Source organism: Phoca vitulina, unplaced genomic scaffold (assembly GCF_004348235.1).
Source record: "Phoca vitulina isolate PV1807 unplaced genomic scaffold, GSC_HSeal_1.0 scaffold9, whole genome shotgun sequence".
NCBI lineage: Eukaryota > Metazoa > Chordata > Mammalia > Carnivora > Phocidae > Phoca > Phoca vitulina.
Genome location: NW_022589712.1, coordinates 19922773 through 19942842, shown reverse-complemented (window position 1 = coordinate 19942842; position 20070 = coordinate 19922773). Strand labels below are relative to the sequence as shown.

General features: G+C 35.4%; 1 protein-coding gene across 5 annotated transcripts in view; it reads right to left on the bottom strand.

The window, feature by feature from the left end:
* Positions 1 to 20070, bottom strand: part of SHPRH (SNF2 histone linker PHD RING helicase) — an 89832-nt gene that overhangs the window by 22232 nt on the left and 47530 nt on the right. For all 5 annotated transcript variants that reach the window (XM_032407715.1, XM_032407716.1, XM_032407717.1 and 2 more), the window contains 7 exons: positions 16978 to 17151; positions 16598 to 16660; positions 15414 to 15639; positions 13527 to 13670; positions 12104 to 12205; positions 5835 to 5906; positions 3246 to 3434 (listed from right to left, as the gene is read on the bottom strand). In XM_032407715.1, the coding sequence (XP_032263606.1) occupies positions 3246 to 3434; positions 5835 to 5906; positions 12104 to 12205; positions 13527 to 13670; positions 15414 to 15639; positions 16598 to 16660; positions 16978 to 17151 (970 nt within the window). The remainder of the gene's footprint in view (positions 1 to 3245; positions 3435 to 5834; positions 5907 to 12103; positions 12206 to 13526; positions 13671 to 15413; positions 15640 to 16597; positions 16661 to 16977; positions 17152 to 20070) is intronic.

The following is a 20070-nucleotide window of genomic DNA, read 5'->3' as shown; positions in this document are numbered from 1 at the left end:
TCCTTTGAGCACACTGCTTTCTTGCACTATGAGTCCTCCGGTCCCTGATGCGGGTTTCAGATCACTATTTCTCATTTTTGTAAAAATTTCCATTCTTTTGGGCCTCATAAAACCCAGTTATCCCCTAATTCTACTCTTCGCTGTCATCATTTACTGAACACTACCTTTCATTCACGGAAGAATTTTGGTGCCTAAGTCTGTATCTCAACTCTAGACAGGATACACTGTCTGTCTCCTTGGACAACCCCTCCAACATTCAAGTTTTACCACTTCGTCTCCTCCACCTTGTCTCCTCCATCTTTCTTGGGTCACCTGCTTCTGCAGTCACATCTGGAGTACTGAATAGCTGTCCTTTCTGAAATGACTAAGAGAGCCCATCCTCTGACAAGGACACCTACCCTTATAGCTTATTTGCTCAGTAGCCCAACCTCTTCCTGTTATTTGAATGAGATCTCTACTTTCTTTATGTCAACACTCTGTCTTTCAAGAAACTTACACTGCAGATTATACCTTCTCTTTCCTATATCTTCAAATTATCCTTCTTTGCCAGGGATTAAAATACTCAAGAATCTTTATCATAAAAAAAAAACCCCTAAAACAAACAAAAACCCCCCCCCAAAACCAAAAACCAAAAAAACCCATAAACCCCCCTTCTGCACTTTGTATCTCTTGCTGGTTATAATTCTCTTTTCTACTTTACAGCTAAATTTATAAAATGGTTGAGCATTTTCTCTACTTATTCACTTCTTGTTCACTCTTCAATCCCTCCCAATCTGCCTTTTGCCTGTAAATGTCCATGGAAGTCTTCGGAAGTTCATCAATGACCTCCATTAGCCAGCCTGGTCCACAGTGTCACCGAGCCACCTCCGCATCACTGGATATGGCTGGTAACTGCCTCCTGACTGAAGCGGTTCTCCTGGGGCCTCTCCTCGACTGCCAATGCCTCCAGCTATTCCTTCCTGGTCTCCTCATCATCTCCCCCGCTTTATTCAACCTTTAAAGAGCTCTGAAGTCCGAGGGGACCTGGTCTGAAGCTAACTTCTGTGTCTCTCCCCAGGTAATTTCATTCACTCTCATGGCTTCACACATCATTATGCCAGTGACTCTGAATTTCAGAGCAATACTTTGCTATTTGGATGTCCTAGGCATTTCAAACACAGTATGTTTAAATGTACTCTTCTTCCAAATACCTTCTATCAGTAACTGTACTATTATCCACCTAATTTTTCACATCAGAAACCAGGGGGGTCCCCTCCAAAATCACCATCAATCCCTTCAGCATTCTATCTTACAAATCAACCTTCAAATACCTCATGACTATAACCGCTTCTTTCTATCTCCACTACCACTGACCTAATCAAAGCCACCCATCACTACTGTGGCCTCCTGATCTGCTCTCTCCAAAGTTTTTCTGTTTTTTTCTATTCCTGATAATCTAATTTCCACACTGCATAAAAGGAATCTTTTAAAGATTCAAATCTAATCATGATACTTCTCTGCATGTAACATATAATGCCTTTCGGTTATAGGAAAAGAAAATTCTCAAATCTTCAGATGGCCCTTCAGCATCTGGCCCCTCTTTAGTTTCCAGACTCATTTCAATCACTTGTCCTTTTTGCCTTCTACACTGCAGGCACTGAGTTCCACTGAGTTCTTCCTTGTCTCAGACATTTCTATGTATTGTTCTTTGTTTGTTTCTGTCTGGCAGCCTCCTCCCCACAAGATCACGTCTCTCTTCGCCCCAGCCTGGTGAATTCATTCATCCTTTAGGCATCTACTTAACTGTCATTCCCTCAGAGGAGCTAGGTTTGATTTTCTTTTGGAGGGCTTATCACAATTATAACACATTAATTATTTGTGTAATGTTTGTTGTTGCCTGCCCCAACTCAAATTCGTCCCCCCATTGCCAAACTGTAAAATCCACAAGGACAGCAATCATGTCTGTTTTATTCAGGAGTGTTTGTTGTATCTGTGAGGCCCAGCACACTTCCAGGCACACACTATGTGTCCAATAAACCGGTATGGAACGAACGAATGAATGAAATTCATTCCAACTTAGGGATTCTGTTTATCTCAACACACTAGAAAGCAATGTTATTGATATTTTCAGGTTTTACTCAAATAATGGTAGGAATAAATAGCAATCAGACATACTTTAATTCAACCACACTTTTGTCAGGAGAGGGAGCCCTAACTCCTGATAGTTTCAACTTGTAGATAATTTCCCTCAAAAAATACAATCCTTAAAAATAAGGATTTTTAACTCTCAATTACTCCTTCAGGCCTATATTCTCTACTACAATCATATATTGATTTGTCCTTTGTCTAAGTTTGGTTAGGAAGGAAAAAAAAAGCATGTTTAAGGAAGGCAAAGAACAAAAAAGTCTAATAAAGGTTTTTCTTTTTTTTCTTTTTTTTTTTAACAATTTTATTTATTTATTTGACAGAGAGAGAGAGTACAAGCAGGTGGAATAGCAGGCAGAAGGAGAGGGAGAAGCAGGCTCCCTGCAGAGCAAGGAGCCAGATGCGGGACTCAATCCCAGGACCCTGGGATCATGACCTGAGCCGAAGGCAGTTGCTTAACCAACTCAGCCACCCAGGTTCCCTAATAAAGGTTTTTCATTAGATAAATGCCCCTTAGACAAAGTCCAATTATGGATCCTGTTTGGATTTCAAATTCTAGTCACTTTCTTGGAATTCAGAATGAAGCACGGGAAAAAATTAGGAAAATAAAGCCAACTTTTGGCTCTACCATGAAATACCAATCCATGTCATCTGAAAGTACGCTACACCTCCTTCTGTGACAGTCTCTATTAACTTCAAAGCACTCTATTTTTTCCTCCAATTAGGTTGGGCTCATCCCTTTTTCCTGCTATCTAGGCAAATGAGAGAATGAGGAAGAAGCTTTCTTTAAGGAAATCGCTAATTTAACCAGAGCTCTATTTGTAGTACACAGAAATACTATCAAATTTGATGGAGAACTGAAATTCTAAGATGTTACTTTTCTGCCACAGTGGACCTGACTACGGCCAGCCATGTTTGGAAAAGCCTTCTTGCCTTCCTCCCACATAGAAAGTGTAGATGGTAAAGCTGAGGCTTTCGGGCAGTGTTCCTACAGACAGAAACAGTGGCTTCTACATATTCACTGTGCTGGCCTTGTTCTGACTTTGATGGTCTCACTGTCAGGTACTGATTCCTACTACATTGCTCTGACGATGCTTCCACATGTCCTTAACCTACTTTACCTTCACAGGAATGTCTTCTTCCTGGCTGGCTTTCTCTGAGGTGAAGACATACGAGATCTCTTTGTGAGATGTGGTCTGGCGGCAGATGGCACACTTAATGGAGCTTCTATGAGACCCCACACTGTACTGCTCAATAATAATTGAAATGCACTCGTTACAGAAACAGTGTCCACAGGTCAGTACTGCCCACTGAAAAAGAAAACACACAGAATATACCTCAGTGAGGTGCTATCAAAGATGCCTTCTAATCTATAAATATATTAAAAAGAGAAGGGAGTCATAATTTCACTTCCTATATGTTTTATGACGTTAACACTCTTTAAGTCATAAAAGCTAAGTTGTAAAAATTAACTCTTTTTTAGTTCAACCAGAGTACGCTTTCGTAGTCTTTAGTTCTACTCACTCTAATTGTGAGCATAACAGTCAGCCACCATTATTTTGTAAGAAGTTGGTGTTCTCATTTCAGTATTCAGGAAAAATGCAAATTACTCCTTTAGCACTGCAACAGCAGATAGAATAGAGGAACTAAGAACAACATTAATTTGGAGATAATATCATCCTCAGTATATTCTATATAACTCATTAAATGGATTTACATCTTCACATGTTACAGTATTTATTATATAGAAAATGAGATGGGCTAGTATCTCAGGTTTATTTTAAAAGCAGTTCTAGATATATTTAAAAAAACCCAAATAGGTAAAAAGACATTTTTGTAAACCCCTTTGTCCGATATATTTCAAGAAAAGTACAATAGTTCTCTCTGACTCTTGGAGTATACCATGGAGACTCCCTGATTTTGGCAATGATGGGTGCAGAAGAGTACTGGTTTTAGGTGAGGTGTCAGTTCTAAAAGCTATGGCATCTTATGCAAATTATTTAACTTTTTCACCTGGTAACAACAACAACAAAAATTGAGTGGTATTATGAGTGACTAGGTTCCTAAGCACTAAGCTGTGCTTTTCTAGGATTCAGATATGTATGGACGTGCACAGAAAGAAGGTGCACAGCTGGGCCCACCTGGGGTGCTTTTCAGGACAGACTACGAAGTCCCTTCGAAAAGAACTCACACTAAGGGAAGAGAAAAATGAGGTATATAAACTTGGTTTGAAAATAATTTTTGAGAAGGGGGAGGGGCTGTTTGGGGTTTTACTGGCTGATGCTGTTCATGCTGTGGACAAGCTGAAAAGATAAGTCCATCTACACCTGCAATTCAGGAGAAATCAGACACTTGGCACCAGAGCCTCAGGAGTGACTAGAAGTTAACTGAAGCAGCCCAAACAAGCCCAAATGGCAATGCCTCCAGGGATGTAGCCAGTATATGAGTTACCTCTGATGGATCCTCTAAATTAGGAGGGGAAGAGGAGAACTGGGAAGATAAAAAGGATCTAGAGTTCCTACAGGCTGTGGGGAGGAACAGAATTTAAAAAGTGAAGTATTGTTACCCTTACTGTAATCTAGTATGTTCTTCTAAGTGAAGGAAATATAGGTTATACTAAAATTAAATGAAATAATGTATATGAAAGAACTTTAAAAACTGGAAACGTTTAAGACACAAACAAAACTTCTGATTCATCCAGTTGTGTGACTCTCACTGAAACTAAAAGTAAAAAAGACACTACTTACCTCATGATCCTTTCCATTTTTATCACGACTTTTAACATATTTTTACCAATGACTTTTCTCAGAAATCACCAGTCTCTGTGCATTATTATTCTGCTTAGTTTCCAAAGTAATATTGATGCATTTAAGATTTATTATCAATAAAATGTCCTTTAAAACCCACTTTCTCCATAAATTGTGGAAACTAAAAGGTACTTTCTTTCTGATTATTGCTGGTCAGAATGTGGAGCTCATATATTTTAACTTTTTACTCTTGGTTCCACAGAAAACAACAGCCAAGAACACTTTTACTCACTTCAAATTTTGAGAAGCAATTAATATCAATACTGTATATATTGATTTATCATACAAAGTAGAAATTTGTAGTTTCAAAAATCACAGTTAGTAGGATAAAAGAATCTCTTTGAGGAGAACTAATATGGTGCTTGGTTTATAGAAATTTGTACACCAATATTTGAAAGGTTTATTCTTGTTACAATGGCCTTGTAAAAATCATATCTAAATTCCCCTAGGATTGATATTATTTATACTTTAAAGTCTGGTTATTAAATATTAATAATCCCAAGTAAGAGCTATGTTACTATACCTTTGTATTACCTTAAGTAAATCTATGTATGCTCTATTATATTTCTGTACAATTACCAAATAAACATGTTAAACTGACAAAGTCAAATTACTTAGACTTGATCTTGTGACTGGAAACAATATGCAAAACTATGCATCTTTAATGAAAAATGTGGGGTTATTCTAGAAATACGTTTTCACCTATCACTTAAGGAGGAACACTGCTCAAACATATGTGGCACTAAGCTTCTCACCTAACCTTTGGCCCTATTTTTAAGGTGGAGGTCATTTCTGCCTTGCATATAAAATTGTCATGAGGAAAAAAGAGAGCTATTATAGGTAAATGCCTTTGAAAAGTATAAAGTGTTTTATAAATTCATATGCTATTAATTATTATATCACCTGTTTTCCCAGCTGCCGAGCACAGATAGGACAAGGTTCTGGATTAATGCCTCCTGATGTTTTATCTTGAGACTGTTCAAAAAAAATAATTAAAAAAGAGATTAGTTGCATTTTAAAACCTGATATGCATTTTATAACTCATTTATAAAAGTAAGTGCTGCAACTGCTATTTAAATAAATTTGATAATTAAGATGACTTAATAATGTACTACTAATATTAATATTCCCAGGATTTACAAGTAACATTCAAGGAACAAATAAAAAATGGAAATAACTTTCATTAGAGTTTATTAAAGTTACTATATTACTAATATTTGTGACTACTGTAGAAGGCAAAGTGAAAAACAAATTGTGATATAACAGGTAAATTCTCAAAATTTTACTTTCAAGCTAGCTTTTGTTATAAAGAAATATTATTTTAAAAAATATAATTTGGAATTCTGAAACAAAGGCTCCTTAAAAGCTATACAGACAATATTTATTCTGTACATCCACTGGGCAGGTGATCACAGACTTGGGAAGAGGCAGCATTTATTTACATATCTCCTTATTACTACTGGTTTCCTCTCTGTATTCTTTTGTAATCTCATTAAGGCAAAGCAAATAACTAGAAATCAGAAATATCTTTGAGACCTATTTTGTCTGGAAATTATACTGAAGTATAACAGTGCTCTTCAAAATCTCTTTAAAACTATTTCAAAAATTTTTGAGCTTCAAAAAAGTCACCAAATGGACAGGTCTTAATATTGAGGAAAACCTAAAGGAAAGTAAGTCAGACTCATAGGTCACTAACCAAATAGTTAAACATTTTAAACAACTGTTTTTGATTATCCTTTGACTTTTGTTTACTAAAAAAAAAAGAGGTAAATTGTGCACGGATTCAGCAACGCTACAGGTTCAAAACAATTCTGTTAACTAAAATATAACGATTTTTTAAAAAAGTTGAATTATTTTCTTTTATTGTTTCAAATAACATAACAAACCACCTAAAGTCTTAGTGGCTAAAACAAACAGGAGTTTCTCGTGATTCTACAGGTCACCTGAGTGATCTGGGGGTGGGCTGACTCATGTGGGGCTGGATGATCTATTATGGCCTCATGTTGATGTCTAGCAGTCGGCAGACCAGCTGGTCTGGAGAGAGGGCTAAGCTGAGATTTCTGCTGCCGAAGACAGGGAATCTGGGCTGCTTCACAACGACTCCAAGTTCCAAAGAGCAACAAGATTGGGAAAACTCCAACGTACATGTCCTTTTCAAATCTCTGTGCTTGCGTCACAAGGCCAAAAGCAGGTCATGTGCCCAAACCCAGAGTCAGTGTGGGAGATCATCCATGGGCATGTACACAATAAGGGGCATTATGTAGCATTTTGTAAACAATTTTTCATAATTTACATCATCTCTTCTTTTAGAATTTACTTACAGCGAGGATTATTACTTTTCCATAAATGGCCTGGTTGGCTTTGTGGCCATATGGTTTCTGTTGCAACTACTCAACTCTGCTATCCTAGCATGAAAGCAGCCATAAACAGTATGTAAAAGAATGAGTGTGGCTTGGTTCCAACAAAACTTTACTGTAATTACAAATCAGGTAGTGAGCTGGATTTGTCCCATTCTCTTTGCAGATCCCTAATTTAAAGTTATAAATTTCTTCTAAGCACACCCTAGCTGTCCATTGTCACATGATTTTTATTTTTGCTCAGTTCAGAACATTTTCTAATTTCTGTTGTGATTTCTTTAACTCACAAGTTATTTAGGTGTGTGTCGTTAATTTCTCAGCATTTGGGGATTCACCTGGTTATCTTTCCATATTGATTTCTAATTTAATTCCTTTCGTTAGGAAACATAATCTGTATAATTTTAATCCTTTACAAATTTTAAGCTGCTCTTTGAATCAGCACAAGGTCTATTTGTGTAAATGATCCATGCACCCCTAAGAAGAGTGTATTTTGTAGCTGCTGTGTCAATTCGGTCATGGCTGTTCTGCGTTCAAATGTTTGATATCCTTACTGATTTTTTCCTGTCCATTTATCTGACATATGGAAGAATCTTGTAATAGTTTGCCTCTGCTTACCTTCTTCCTGTGTCACTGTTATGTATTTCAGTTCTGTGTATGTTGTATATCCTATACATCAGCACTGCTGCTTTGCACGGACATTGTTCTTGTTCTTTTTTATTTACCTACATAAGCTTTCTCTTGCCCTGCATTCCTTCCTGTAGTTCTATCCTTCAACCTGGGATAATTTCCCTTTGGTCCAAAGAACCTCCTTTAATATTTGTTACAGTGTGAGTCTACTGGGAAGGAATTCTTTAAGTTTCTTAAACCTAAAAACATCTTAATTTCACTTTTAAAAATAGCATTTTAAAGATGTTGTTCCAGTGTTACCTGGTTACACAGCATAAAGCTATTGAAACCTGGTAACAGTGGCATGCCATCTTTAAAATGCTAAAGCAAACAGTCTCTCTGTGTAGTCAACAGGGAGAAGGTATACAGTCACCAGTTTTTTTGTTCCAATTCTAGTTGCTTAAATTTTTTTTCATGATTTTTGGTTTCTCGCAGTTTATGATATTCATAGGTATTTTTGAAAAATTTTATTTTTATTCTGTTTGGGGCTCTCTGAGCTTCTTGAATCTATAAGACATCTTATGGTCTTTCATCAGTTTTGGAAAACTCTCAGCCCTTATCTCTTCAAGTTGCTCTGGTACCATTTACCTCTTTTTCTCCTGTAACTTCAATTACATGTATGCCAATCATATGGCTGTGTCCCACATCTCTTTCACTTTATCCTGCTCTTTATTTTTATGTATATGCTTCTTCAAACTGGGTATTTATTGTGGAACCATACTTGAATTCACTACTTCTGTCATTTTCTGTGTCTAGTCACCATCCAACCAGTTTTTAATTTCAGATACTGGATTTTGCCTTTCCAAAATGTCCATTTGATTCTACTGTATACATTCCAATTCATTTTATCTATATTGTCCGCCTTTCCTCTCTTTAATGTATGAATCATAATTACTTTAAAGTCCTTTCCTGCTATGTCCACAATCTGGATTATTTGTAGATCTGCTTTGATAGTTCATTTTTTCCCTTTTAATTACTGGTCACATTTTCCTGCCTTGCACATTTCTTGTAATTTCTTATTGTATGCTACACTTCTTAGTCTGTACAACAAACTGCAGAGACAAAATTAGATGTTATTTTCTTTCACAGAGGATTACCCCTACCCTGGTAGGCAGTTAGGTTGAGGGGTGAGTGGCTGCTTACCTCAATCCAGTAAAAAAACTGAGCTGGTTTTGGGGATGGGTTTTAAGGTAGGTTCAAAATCAAGCCACCGTGGTTTCAAATGTCTCAAGGGTAAGACCTGTTATGTGTTTGTTGTTGGCCCCTTGCTCCCTTGGGGAGGAAGTGTCTCCTAAGTGCTGCTGAAACTAAGATTTCACTCTGTATTTCTAGTATAGACCCAGCTGTCATGCAACCCTATCACTTAGCAAATGAGTAAAGTTTGTTGTGCATCTGAAGCTCCTCGAAGTTCCAAAATGTAATACTCACCTGGCCATCAAAAGTTCTACTGATTTCTCTTTCTCCTATTTGAGTCCCTCTGCAATACTGACCTTAATCTCAGCCTGTATCCAGATACCGCAAATGTTTTCAGGCAAGACAATGGCCAGCAATCTCAGCTCACCTAGAAAGAGCTCTTCCCTCCCTGGAATGTCATTTCACCTCAACCTTTTTGCTTCCACAAGTCTCCACTGTCTTTAAAAATAAGATGTTAATAAGGTAATGGCAAGACATCACTGCTATTCCCATACAGAAGTAGCAGTCCCCAAACAGACTATGAAAGATCTCATGTGGTTGCTTAGTATTCAGAAAATTTCTTCTGAAGAACTTATTTTTTTAACTGAGATATAATTGACACATATTAATTTCAGGTACAACATAGTGATTAAATATATGTTTATTGGAGACTTTCTTTATGCTTTGAAATCTTACTGGACATTTACCAGTTTTTTTGTTACTTGATACTGAAAATTGCTGATCAACAATCTAACAGGTTCATCTTTAAATTTCTTCAGAACTCTTGAATGTATGCCATTCTGTTATTTTAAGTGATTAATTAAGTTCTTGAGGCCAAGGACCAAGTCTGTCTATCTCAAACTCCAACTATAATGCATATACATTGCCGGTGCTCAATAAATATCTGTTGACTGCCAGAATATGTAAAAATTTGTTTTGCTTATTATTTTTTATTTAACTAAACACAGTCACATAAAATTTATAATTTTATTTTTTAAATTTTATTTTTGTTATTTTTCTCAACTTTCTAACATGAGCATTCTCTTATCTCATTTATTTCCTGAAGACACCATTTACCATATATATATCATAATCTCACTGTAACATTAATCCATGACTTCACATGTAAACATTGTACTTTCTGTTGGACACTTAGTCTTCTATTTTATTACTATTATAAATAAGACTGCAATAACTATCCTTATATCTAATTCACTCCCCAAATTTCTATTTACTTAGAATATTCAGGAACAGTTCTAAGAATTACTGAGTCAAAGGCTATGAATTCTCTGAAATTATTAATACATGTTAAAGTATTTTCAGGAAAGGGCTATATAAATTTATATTCCTATTGGTAATACATGAAATATCCATTCACTGCCCTGTCACCCCTGTGGAGTGTTATTTTAAAAATCTCTGCCTACTTGTTGGCAGGAAATGGTATCAGCTTAATTTGATTTTCCTTCATTATGTTTTTTTCTTTTATTATTAGCTGAATTTGATTTTCTAGGCAGATTATATATCCTTAGAATTTTAATTTTTTAAAAACTGATTCAACAAATACAGGATATCAATTTATATCCTATAACAATGAACTATCTCTTAGTTTTGACTTTCACATTTAAAGTATAGAAATCTAACATTTAAAAAGCTCACATTCAGGAATATCAAGGAATTTTTTCCAAACGTTATTTCTCTAATGCTAGAATTTTGTGAGACTGACTTTTAAAAGTTTTCCCCCGTCTAGGGGCACCTAGGTGGCTCAGTCAGTTAAGTGTCATAATACTGATTTCAGCTCAGGTCACAATTTTGGGCCATGAGATGGCAGGGCTCTGTGCTCAGTGTGGAGTCTGCTTGAGATTCTCTCTCTCCTTCTCCTTCTGTCCCTTCCCCCCATGTGCTCACTCTTGTGCTCTCTCTCAAATAAATAAATAAATCTTACAAAAAAAAAAAAGAAAAAAAAGGTTCCCCACATCTTTTCCTCCTGCCAGGATAATACTAGTAGTCATCATAGTAATATCAGTAACAATATGGTATTAATAGCAAAGACCTAGAAAGTGCTTAATAAGTCAGGAACTGCTCTAGCACTTCACATATATTAATTCGTACAGTCCTCAAGAGAGCCGTACAAGATCATGTCGTTATTCTTCTTTTACAGATGAGGCAAAGAGAGGTAAATAACTTGAATAAAGTCCCATAGTAGAAAAGAGTGGTGTCAAGATCCAAACCTGAACTGCCTGGGTCCCAAGACTGTCTTCTCAACTACCATGCTATTTTACTTACAATGAATGTCCAACTTCTCATTTTATCATCACTGGGATTTACTGATTCACTTAAATGTATTTTGTATCAGTTTAGCACCAACTCTAGTCTACTGCTTTCCTTCATTTGTCCTATCCAAGAATCTATTATATCTCTTTCTGATAAAGTACTGCCAACAGCCATTTATCCTTGCAATAAAATGGAACTACATTCATCAATGTCCAATATAATACATTGCTCACAACTCAGGAAATGTATTTTGAATTACATTAAATAATTTATCATTACATCTTCTGATTTAGTAGACTTCCAAACATTTTATAGTTCCAAATAACAAATTAAAAAAAATCTATGTATGTATTAATGAATGCATGTATATGTATATACAGATTAAGTAATGCATTTTCTGCCCAGAGGTGGTAATACTTCCACCATTCAGGGTTTTGAACGACAGCATGTTTATACTGTTTCATACTCTAGAGCGCACACCCTTTACATAACCTGCGTAGCTTGTATTTTCCACAGGTATCACCGTTGCGATCTGTGTAGTTACTGGAGAGAGAACCGGTGTTCTGACTGACATAATTAACACAAACAAAAGATTAAAGAAAACACTGTACCACTAATTATGTGACTAACAGATTAAATGGAAGAAGTCATAAAGGTTTACTGATATACAGCATGGGAAAAAGTAGCATCTTTTAAACACAATACCTTCTCCAAGTTAGTTAGGTAAAGAAGCTGCCCAAGTTTTTTCTGAAGCTGTGAAGTAGCAACAGCTTTATCATTTAGTAGTTTTATGCGATTTTGTTCTACCTAAAAAACAAAACAACACAAATTTTTATTCTCTCTCTTAGAAAGATGGTAAAATTATATTAAACATGTAAAATTCTTCCTCAATAATTTAACTGTGTCCTTTTTTAAGAAAACCCACTGACATGTGAAAACTCAAATTTGCAAAATGGATAGTAGGTATTTTAAAAGGAAACATATACCCACATGGCTCTATAGAAGATAAAACTCAATACAAAATTCTTTTAAATAGGAAGTTTCCCTATATACTTGAAATTGGATAAAAATCAACCCAAATTCTATTTATGTACACTTTCAGTAATATATCCATGGGATAAAGAAAAACTAAATGATCTGCTGATTTTATAAGCACTCTCCCTTCACATGCACACACTCACACCTACACCCAAACCCCTTCCCTCCTCTGCCCAGTAGAAAATAGTAGACAGAAGATTATAAAACGAGGAATTTGGTTACACAGGAAAAAATTGCTGAAAATTCATACTTTAAAAGTTGAGATAGTATAAAATGAGTATTTTTAAATTTTTCTAAGGTAAAGTTTCCAAGCTTTATAAGAAAGAAAAAGATTTAAAAGTTAAAACACATAGAAGCGCCTGAGTGGCTCAGTTGGTTAACCGTCCGACTCTTGATCTCAGCTCAGGTCTTGATCTAGGGGTCATGAGTTCAAGCCCCTGTGCTGGGCTCCATGCTGGGCATGGAGCCTACTTAAAACAAAACAAAACAAAACAAAACAAAACAAAACAAAACAAGAACAAAAAAACCCTCACACACAAGGAATAAAACTATAAAGGAAATTATATTTTAATATGGGAGATAAAAGGTTGGGAGCGTCATTTTTTAATCCTGGGATATAAAGAGGGATTTATTAGAAGATAAGTTGTCAATATCTGTTCATCAGTAGCAAAGGAAAAGTGCAAAAGAAAAGTTTTTGATTGTTCTTAGGGAAGGTAAGAACAATCAAAAACTTTTCTTTTGTACTTTTCCTTTGAAAAAATGGAGCTTGTAAGAAGGACATATGTCTAAAAACTGACTGAGACCCCCTCTAGATTTTGGCATACAGAAGGTGCTCAGAAACACATGAATATGCAATCTGAAGAGAAACAAATGAACCAAAACAGTGAATTCTATGCATGTATTAGATATGACATTGTTCATCCCTGTCCATTTTGACGTATAAAACCAAACACTTTTATATGGCTTAAACTAAGAGCAGAGATTAATAAGTACATTCTTATGGAAGAGATCACTGTCTTGACTTTTCTATGGACCTTGGATTTTTGTGACACCTATTGGCTGTGTTTTTTGTGATTTACTTGCAAATTACCTCATGTGGTTCAATGATATGAAGAACAGGTGGATTGGGCTTTGGCTCCCTAGGATGACGCACTCTTAGTCGTTCTGTAGCCATTGCAAGTTCATCAATAGCAGACACACGATTCCTCAAAGCCATCCAATACTCATGAAGCAACTAGGAAAACAGAAAACACAAAAACAGTGGTAATTAATGCACAGAATTAAAACGGTTAAAACCACCGAAATGTGTCATGATCAAAAGTCTTCAGTGCAGTCTAAGATATACACATTTTTTTCAGTAAGTGTCTAAGACATAAGCAATTTTGGGGCCATTTTTTAGGATCAGGATGTAAGACTGAATAACCTCTACAGGCCACTGCAGAATATTGCACCTTTAGATTCTTAGAACAGAACACCCGAAGATATTTTGGTGGGACCACAGATCTTTATAGGTCAATATTAGCCTGTGGAATCTCTGCTTTGTTTTTTTAAGAAATATTCTTTATTATAAAATATTTCACATTTTCAAAATAATATGTATATATGATAATGAGAATACTAAAATATACAACTGAGTACTCAACATCCAATTTAAGAAAGAGAACAAAACCAATGCCTTGGAAAGTCTGTGTTCCTGGCTCAACTGCATCCCTCTTTCCTAACACATTCTTCCTTCAACCCCCTACAATGGACTAATCACTATTCTGAATTGGGCTTAATTCTGTATTTTTCATTTGAGTTATACTAATCTACACATTCTTAATAATTTGGTTATATATGTTTCTGAAACTTATGGAAATATTATCAGTCAGTATGAAATCTTTGATATGCTTTCTTCACTAACTTTATGCTCTGAGGTAGACCCCAACTGATGTGTGTAACAGTGGCTTGTTAATTTGCATTGCTGTGTAAGAGTTCGGTCTGCAATGTTATAGAGAAAAAAATTCACAAAGATCTGAGAAAACTTCATGATAGGCAATCCTGAGACATAGTATGTCGTCAAAATATGCCCAGAGGAAAAATGTAGGGGCAACTGGACACTGTATATAGTACTGTCTTCCAATCGCTTGCTGTAATTATGCATAAATGTGCGCCTGCATTTAGAATAACAATGTGAGAAGAAAAAAATTATTATGAATCAATGATTTCAACTACAAAAGTATTATTCCCCAATTTATCAAACATATGAAATGATATTATAGATAGCATGTTTTCTTTTTCTGGATAGAAATTTTTATCTTGCTTTGAAAGTCAAGAACTTCCGATTTTTAAAAAAGATATAAATGGAATTACAATACTATAAATAAAACAGTTCTTTCATTTCCTCACCCATCCCACCTGCAAAACAAGATAATGGATAACAAATCCAAATATAAAGAATAATTCAAAATTAATGAATTTTGGAATCTCAATCAAGTACAAAGTTGTGATATGATAAAATTATCAAAATATAAATATAAAGGGCTACTTTCTACTCCATTAACTGCAATGGTTTCCAGCTCTGTAGGTTGAGAAATATTTACTATGTTCTCCAATCTTCAAAGTTATTGATGTTTGGTTGTTATTCACAGAGCAAAAGTAAAACAAAACACAACAAAAACAAAACTCTAATTTCACAGAACTGCAGTGTAAGATCAAGCTAAGAATAGAATGAAACACTTTTACAGCTAAATAAAAGGCATATCAATTTCATTTTAATAATGACTTCCTTTTAGTAATTTTATAGAAGTTCCTTATTTGTTCAGCATTATTGTATTTATTATTCTTCATTAAAATCATTACATTTTAGGGAAACAGAAATTATGATATGCCAAGTCTCTAAAACAGATTTTTAAAAACTCTGAAAAGAGCAAAGCAGTAATTAAAATATAAACAAGAAAAATTTTTAATATTGGAAAAAAAACTTGAAATACTGTACCTTATATTCCTTTTTCCATGCTTCAAAAAGGTCCATTGAAGTACTTCCTTCATCAATGAATTCAACATCAAATCTGTGTGACTTTGCAAATGATAGCAATGCTTTCATAGATCGCTCTGTCTCACTTATTGCCCACAGACCCCGGCTAGTGGTGGGTATTCGATCATCCACCAATCCTTCTTCATCTTCTATCATCTCCTCAAATATTGCAGTCTGGCCTTTGACTCTGAAAACATATGAGAGCAAAACAACAGTAACTACTGTCAGTGGGTTAACAAGCATTGTAAAAGTCCTATTGGCAGAGCCAAGAGAGAAGCAAGGTCAATAACTTTCCATCAACAACCTTCAATATCATGTCTACAAGATCACGCTTGCAAGTCTTTGGAAAACTACAGTAATTCTAAAAATGCTGGAGGCATTATAAATTTGTCCAGTATCTTGACAGAAATCTGACATTATAAAAAATGGCTATACATTTTTATGCTAAAATCTAGCTCTGAGAATTACCATAATACAAAACACAAACTACCACCACCACCACCAACCATGCAAATTAGATGATCTCAAAGTACACTGTCAATCTCCTTTTTTTCAAGGCAATCAGAACTTCACCTTTTTTCAATTTGTTTGTAAAATAGGAGTAATTCTGCTAATACCACAACCATTATGCACTCACTCCTTGACACTGGATGAGAACTTCCAATTTGTGTTGGAGAAAGTACATTAATAATGAAAGCTAACCTTTTACAGAACTCTTACTATGTATCATGCACTATGCTAAGCAATTATGTGCATTTTAAAATCTAATATTCATAAAAAACTCAATGAGGTAAGTGTTGTTTTATTTTCATTTCACGAATGAGGATACTGAGGCTTAACAGAGGCAATCGCCCACAATAGTGGGCAGGGATTTGAGTTGAAATGTGTTGGACTTGAAAGTCTGTCACTCCCCTAAACTGTCCCTTCATAACACATTACTAGATGACATGAGCATTTGGGGGTAACTTCTGTGTAAGTGAAACTGGAACATGTTAAATGATCACATGCCAAAGTTCACTGAATTGATGTAATTAAAGAAAAAACACAGGAAGGTTACTGTGAGGAAAATACATAGTCTTATAAATCAAAACACCAAGTTTTGTAAACATTTCATTCTCCTGATGGTAATCAATCAGAGAACTCACGTGTGGGAAAACAGCTTTGATTCATACTCTGTGAACAATTCATCAGCCTTACAAAAGACACAGCTGAAAAGGAAAGAAATGATCAGAGAAATATTTACAGACATAACTACCAATCAGGTTATTTCTAAAAGAGGCTTAGTATTTTATACTTCACTTTTTCTTTATAACACATATGCCATTTAAGAAAAAAAAATACATAGTTTTCAGTATGTGGTCCTTGAGAGTTTTTTAAAAGTTAGATTAATAATATATTTCTTTCCACTTCTGTGAGAATTTAAATGAAAAAACTTTTATTAGATGAGTCACTGTTTCCTCTCTCAGAAGAAATCTAGCTGATTGGAATGACTCCATTTCATTGCATGACTCCTCCTATTACCTACCAGTTCAGAGGAAGTCTGGTTGGTCGGAGGTGGCAGATTGTTGCCGATTCAATAACATCACGAGATGGAGGTCCCTCCAGGTTTTTTACAGCCTCTCTTACTAGCTTCTGGAATTTATTTAGCTCTTCCATTTGTGTAGTAAGTAAGAACTGAAGACCTCTGCAGTCATGGAACCTAACTCCCATCACCAGCATCACACACAGCACAAAGAAAAGAAGAGTAGGTCAATTTCCTCAAATTCAGAAAATGGTTGCCAAATAAAATATTCAAGAAAATGTGCAACAATTTTACCTAGCCTACCTTGAGTGAATTTACCTTAGTAGTATGCTCAATCTACTAGTAGACAATGTATAATAACATTGGGTTATTTACTATAAAAGATATCAAAATTTTGATAGTCTGTCCCTAGGAACTGAAACGGAGTCTGCAGAATCTGTCTCTGTCTCAGATGTCTTTGAAAGAACAAGACTGCCACATTCTTTCTTTTTTAATGCTGACTGACTACAAATGTCCCTCCTGAAATCCTTGCTTTATATGGAGAGGTGACTGCAGAATGAAAAATAAAGAGAAAAACTGAGAAGAAAGAAGAAAAATAGCCGAGAGTTATATTGCTTGCTGCAAAGAGTTTATAAATACATACATACATATATATGATGTGTGTGTACATGTATACTATTACATATATTTTATAATACATATATTATTTAGATGTATATACATTTTACTAAGCATTTATTTTACAACGCCAGGCACTTTGCCAAGCTCTTTTCCTGTATAATCTCAACAGATACTACTGTGCTAATGTTATGGATGAAGCTTAATGAATTAAAATAATTTAAGTTACAAAGCTATCATGTAGCAGAGTTAGGAGTTAAATCCAACCACAATACTTTTTTTTTTTTTTTTAAAGATTTTGTTTATTTATTTGACAGAGAGAGAGAGCACACAAGCATGGCAGGTGGCAGGCAGAGGGAGAGAGAGAAGCAGGTTCCCTGCTGAGAGGGGAGCCAGATGTGGGGCTTGATCTTAGGACCCTGGGATCATGACCTGAACTGAAGGCAGATGCTTAACCGACTGAGCCACTCAGACGCCTCTCAAACACAATACTCTTAACTCTTTTAATAAACTGAATGAAATGTGCCAAGGAAAGAAATGTATGGGTGTACATGAATGGGTTTATGAAATGAGAAAGAAAACCTAAGACTAATAAGAAATTAGAAAATGGAAAATACAAACAGGAGTTATTGGCTTCTCCTTCCTAAAATGCCATACATTCATTTCTCCAAATTGTTCAAAAGAGTTCACTCTCCTTCCTGAAGGCTTCCCAGTATTTTACAACACTAATCTGTTTCTTTCTGTCCGTAGAGTTCATTGAAAATATTATTCATTTTAGTACTTTGTCATGCTCAAGTGTTTATACATACTTCTATTTCTCAGATTGTTCATGGGTTTGTCTACTCATTAAGCTAATTTTTATTTTATTTTGTTTTTTAAATATTTTATTTATTTGTTTGACACAGAGAGAGAAACAGCTAGAGAGGGAACACAAGCAGGGGGAGTCGGAGAGGGAGAAGCAGGCTTCCCACTGAGCAGGGAGCCCGATGCAGGGCTCGATCCCAGGACCCCAGGATCATGACCCGAGCCGAAGGCAGACGCTTAACAACTTGAGCCACCCAGGCGCCCCTCATTAAGCTAATTTTTAGAAGGTAAGAATTAGATCGTATCTTTAAAAAAATATGTAATAGACAGAATAGCTGCTCAATAATTTCTAAAAGAATTTGTATGGGGATACAAGAACACAGGTTAGGTATCAATATTATTCACATCAGTATTATTCAGTATTATTCGCAAATTATGCAACAGGGGCTAAAAAAATTATCATAATACAGCATTTAACCATCTTAGCAATATTCTCTCTTGCAGGTCCTTTAAGTGAAAAAGAAGAATATATAATTACATGTCAGTGGTAGGCACGGAATGGCAGACACTATTTTAAGTACATAAGCACTTTGCAGACATTAATTTACTAATCCTCACAACAATGCTCTGTGGTTTTATATATGAGGAAACTAAGGCACAGAGAGCTTATCTAACTTTCCCAAGGTCACAGAACCAGTAAGAGGTGGAGCTGGGATATGAACGAACACAGGCAGTCTGACTCAAGAATCTACCTGTGCTCTTAATCTAAGGAAAACTAAGGTTTTCCTTTCCTAAGAATTGGTAAGAAGTAAGCATGAATCGTTTGGCTTCTGAAATATGGATCTCACTGAAAAACAAAGAGGCACATTAAAATGATCTTTGAAAGTATATGCAATACAAAAAATATTAACTCTCCCAGATGGTAAGTTAAACATTTAAAAAAAATTTTATTTTAGAACTGTTTGTTACTTTCTATTTATGTCTAATGTTTCTGAGAAAAATATGTGTAATGAATGGCTTGTTTTACATTACCTATTGGTCCTTTAATAGCCCTGGGACCTCAAGACTTTTACTAGGGACTATGTTCTCATATATAGGAATTTCCAACTTTTAAGTAGTGTCTATGTGATTTAAGAAAAACAACTTCAAAATAACTTTAAGATTTTCTTTTCAGCTGATACCACAATGCTGGCAGAACACATTAGTACATAACTTTAAAACTGGATAAAATGAATCATGACTTAAATGACAACTTATCCTGGAATGGTGACTCTTGGGTTAAATAGAGAAAAAGGAAGTGCACTCAGGAGTCTAATGTACTGCATATACCTCAGAAATGAAGCCTGTCAAGCTCTGTATGGTGAAAAAGATGATGATTGTACATCTAAATTAGTAATGACACATGGAAAATGTAGCACATCTCTTTAGGGTTTTAGCAGACATTTGGAAAGGCTTTAAAAGAGTAAAAGAAAACACTTTAAAACATTTTAGAGATATTCTTATGCTGAATTTTTCACTGAAAACCAACATTAATCCCAAGGCTGACCTTATACTGGGATGTGATCTGAGAAGCAATAAAAGATCTCTCTCTGTCCCCTACCTAGAATCAATAGTCCTACCACAATTCCTCAAGTCCCCACATTAGACTGACATTCCTTTGGGTTAAATCACTGC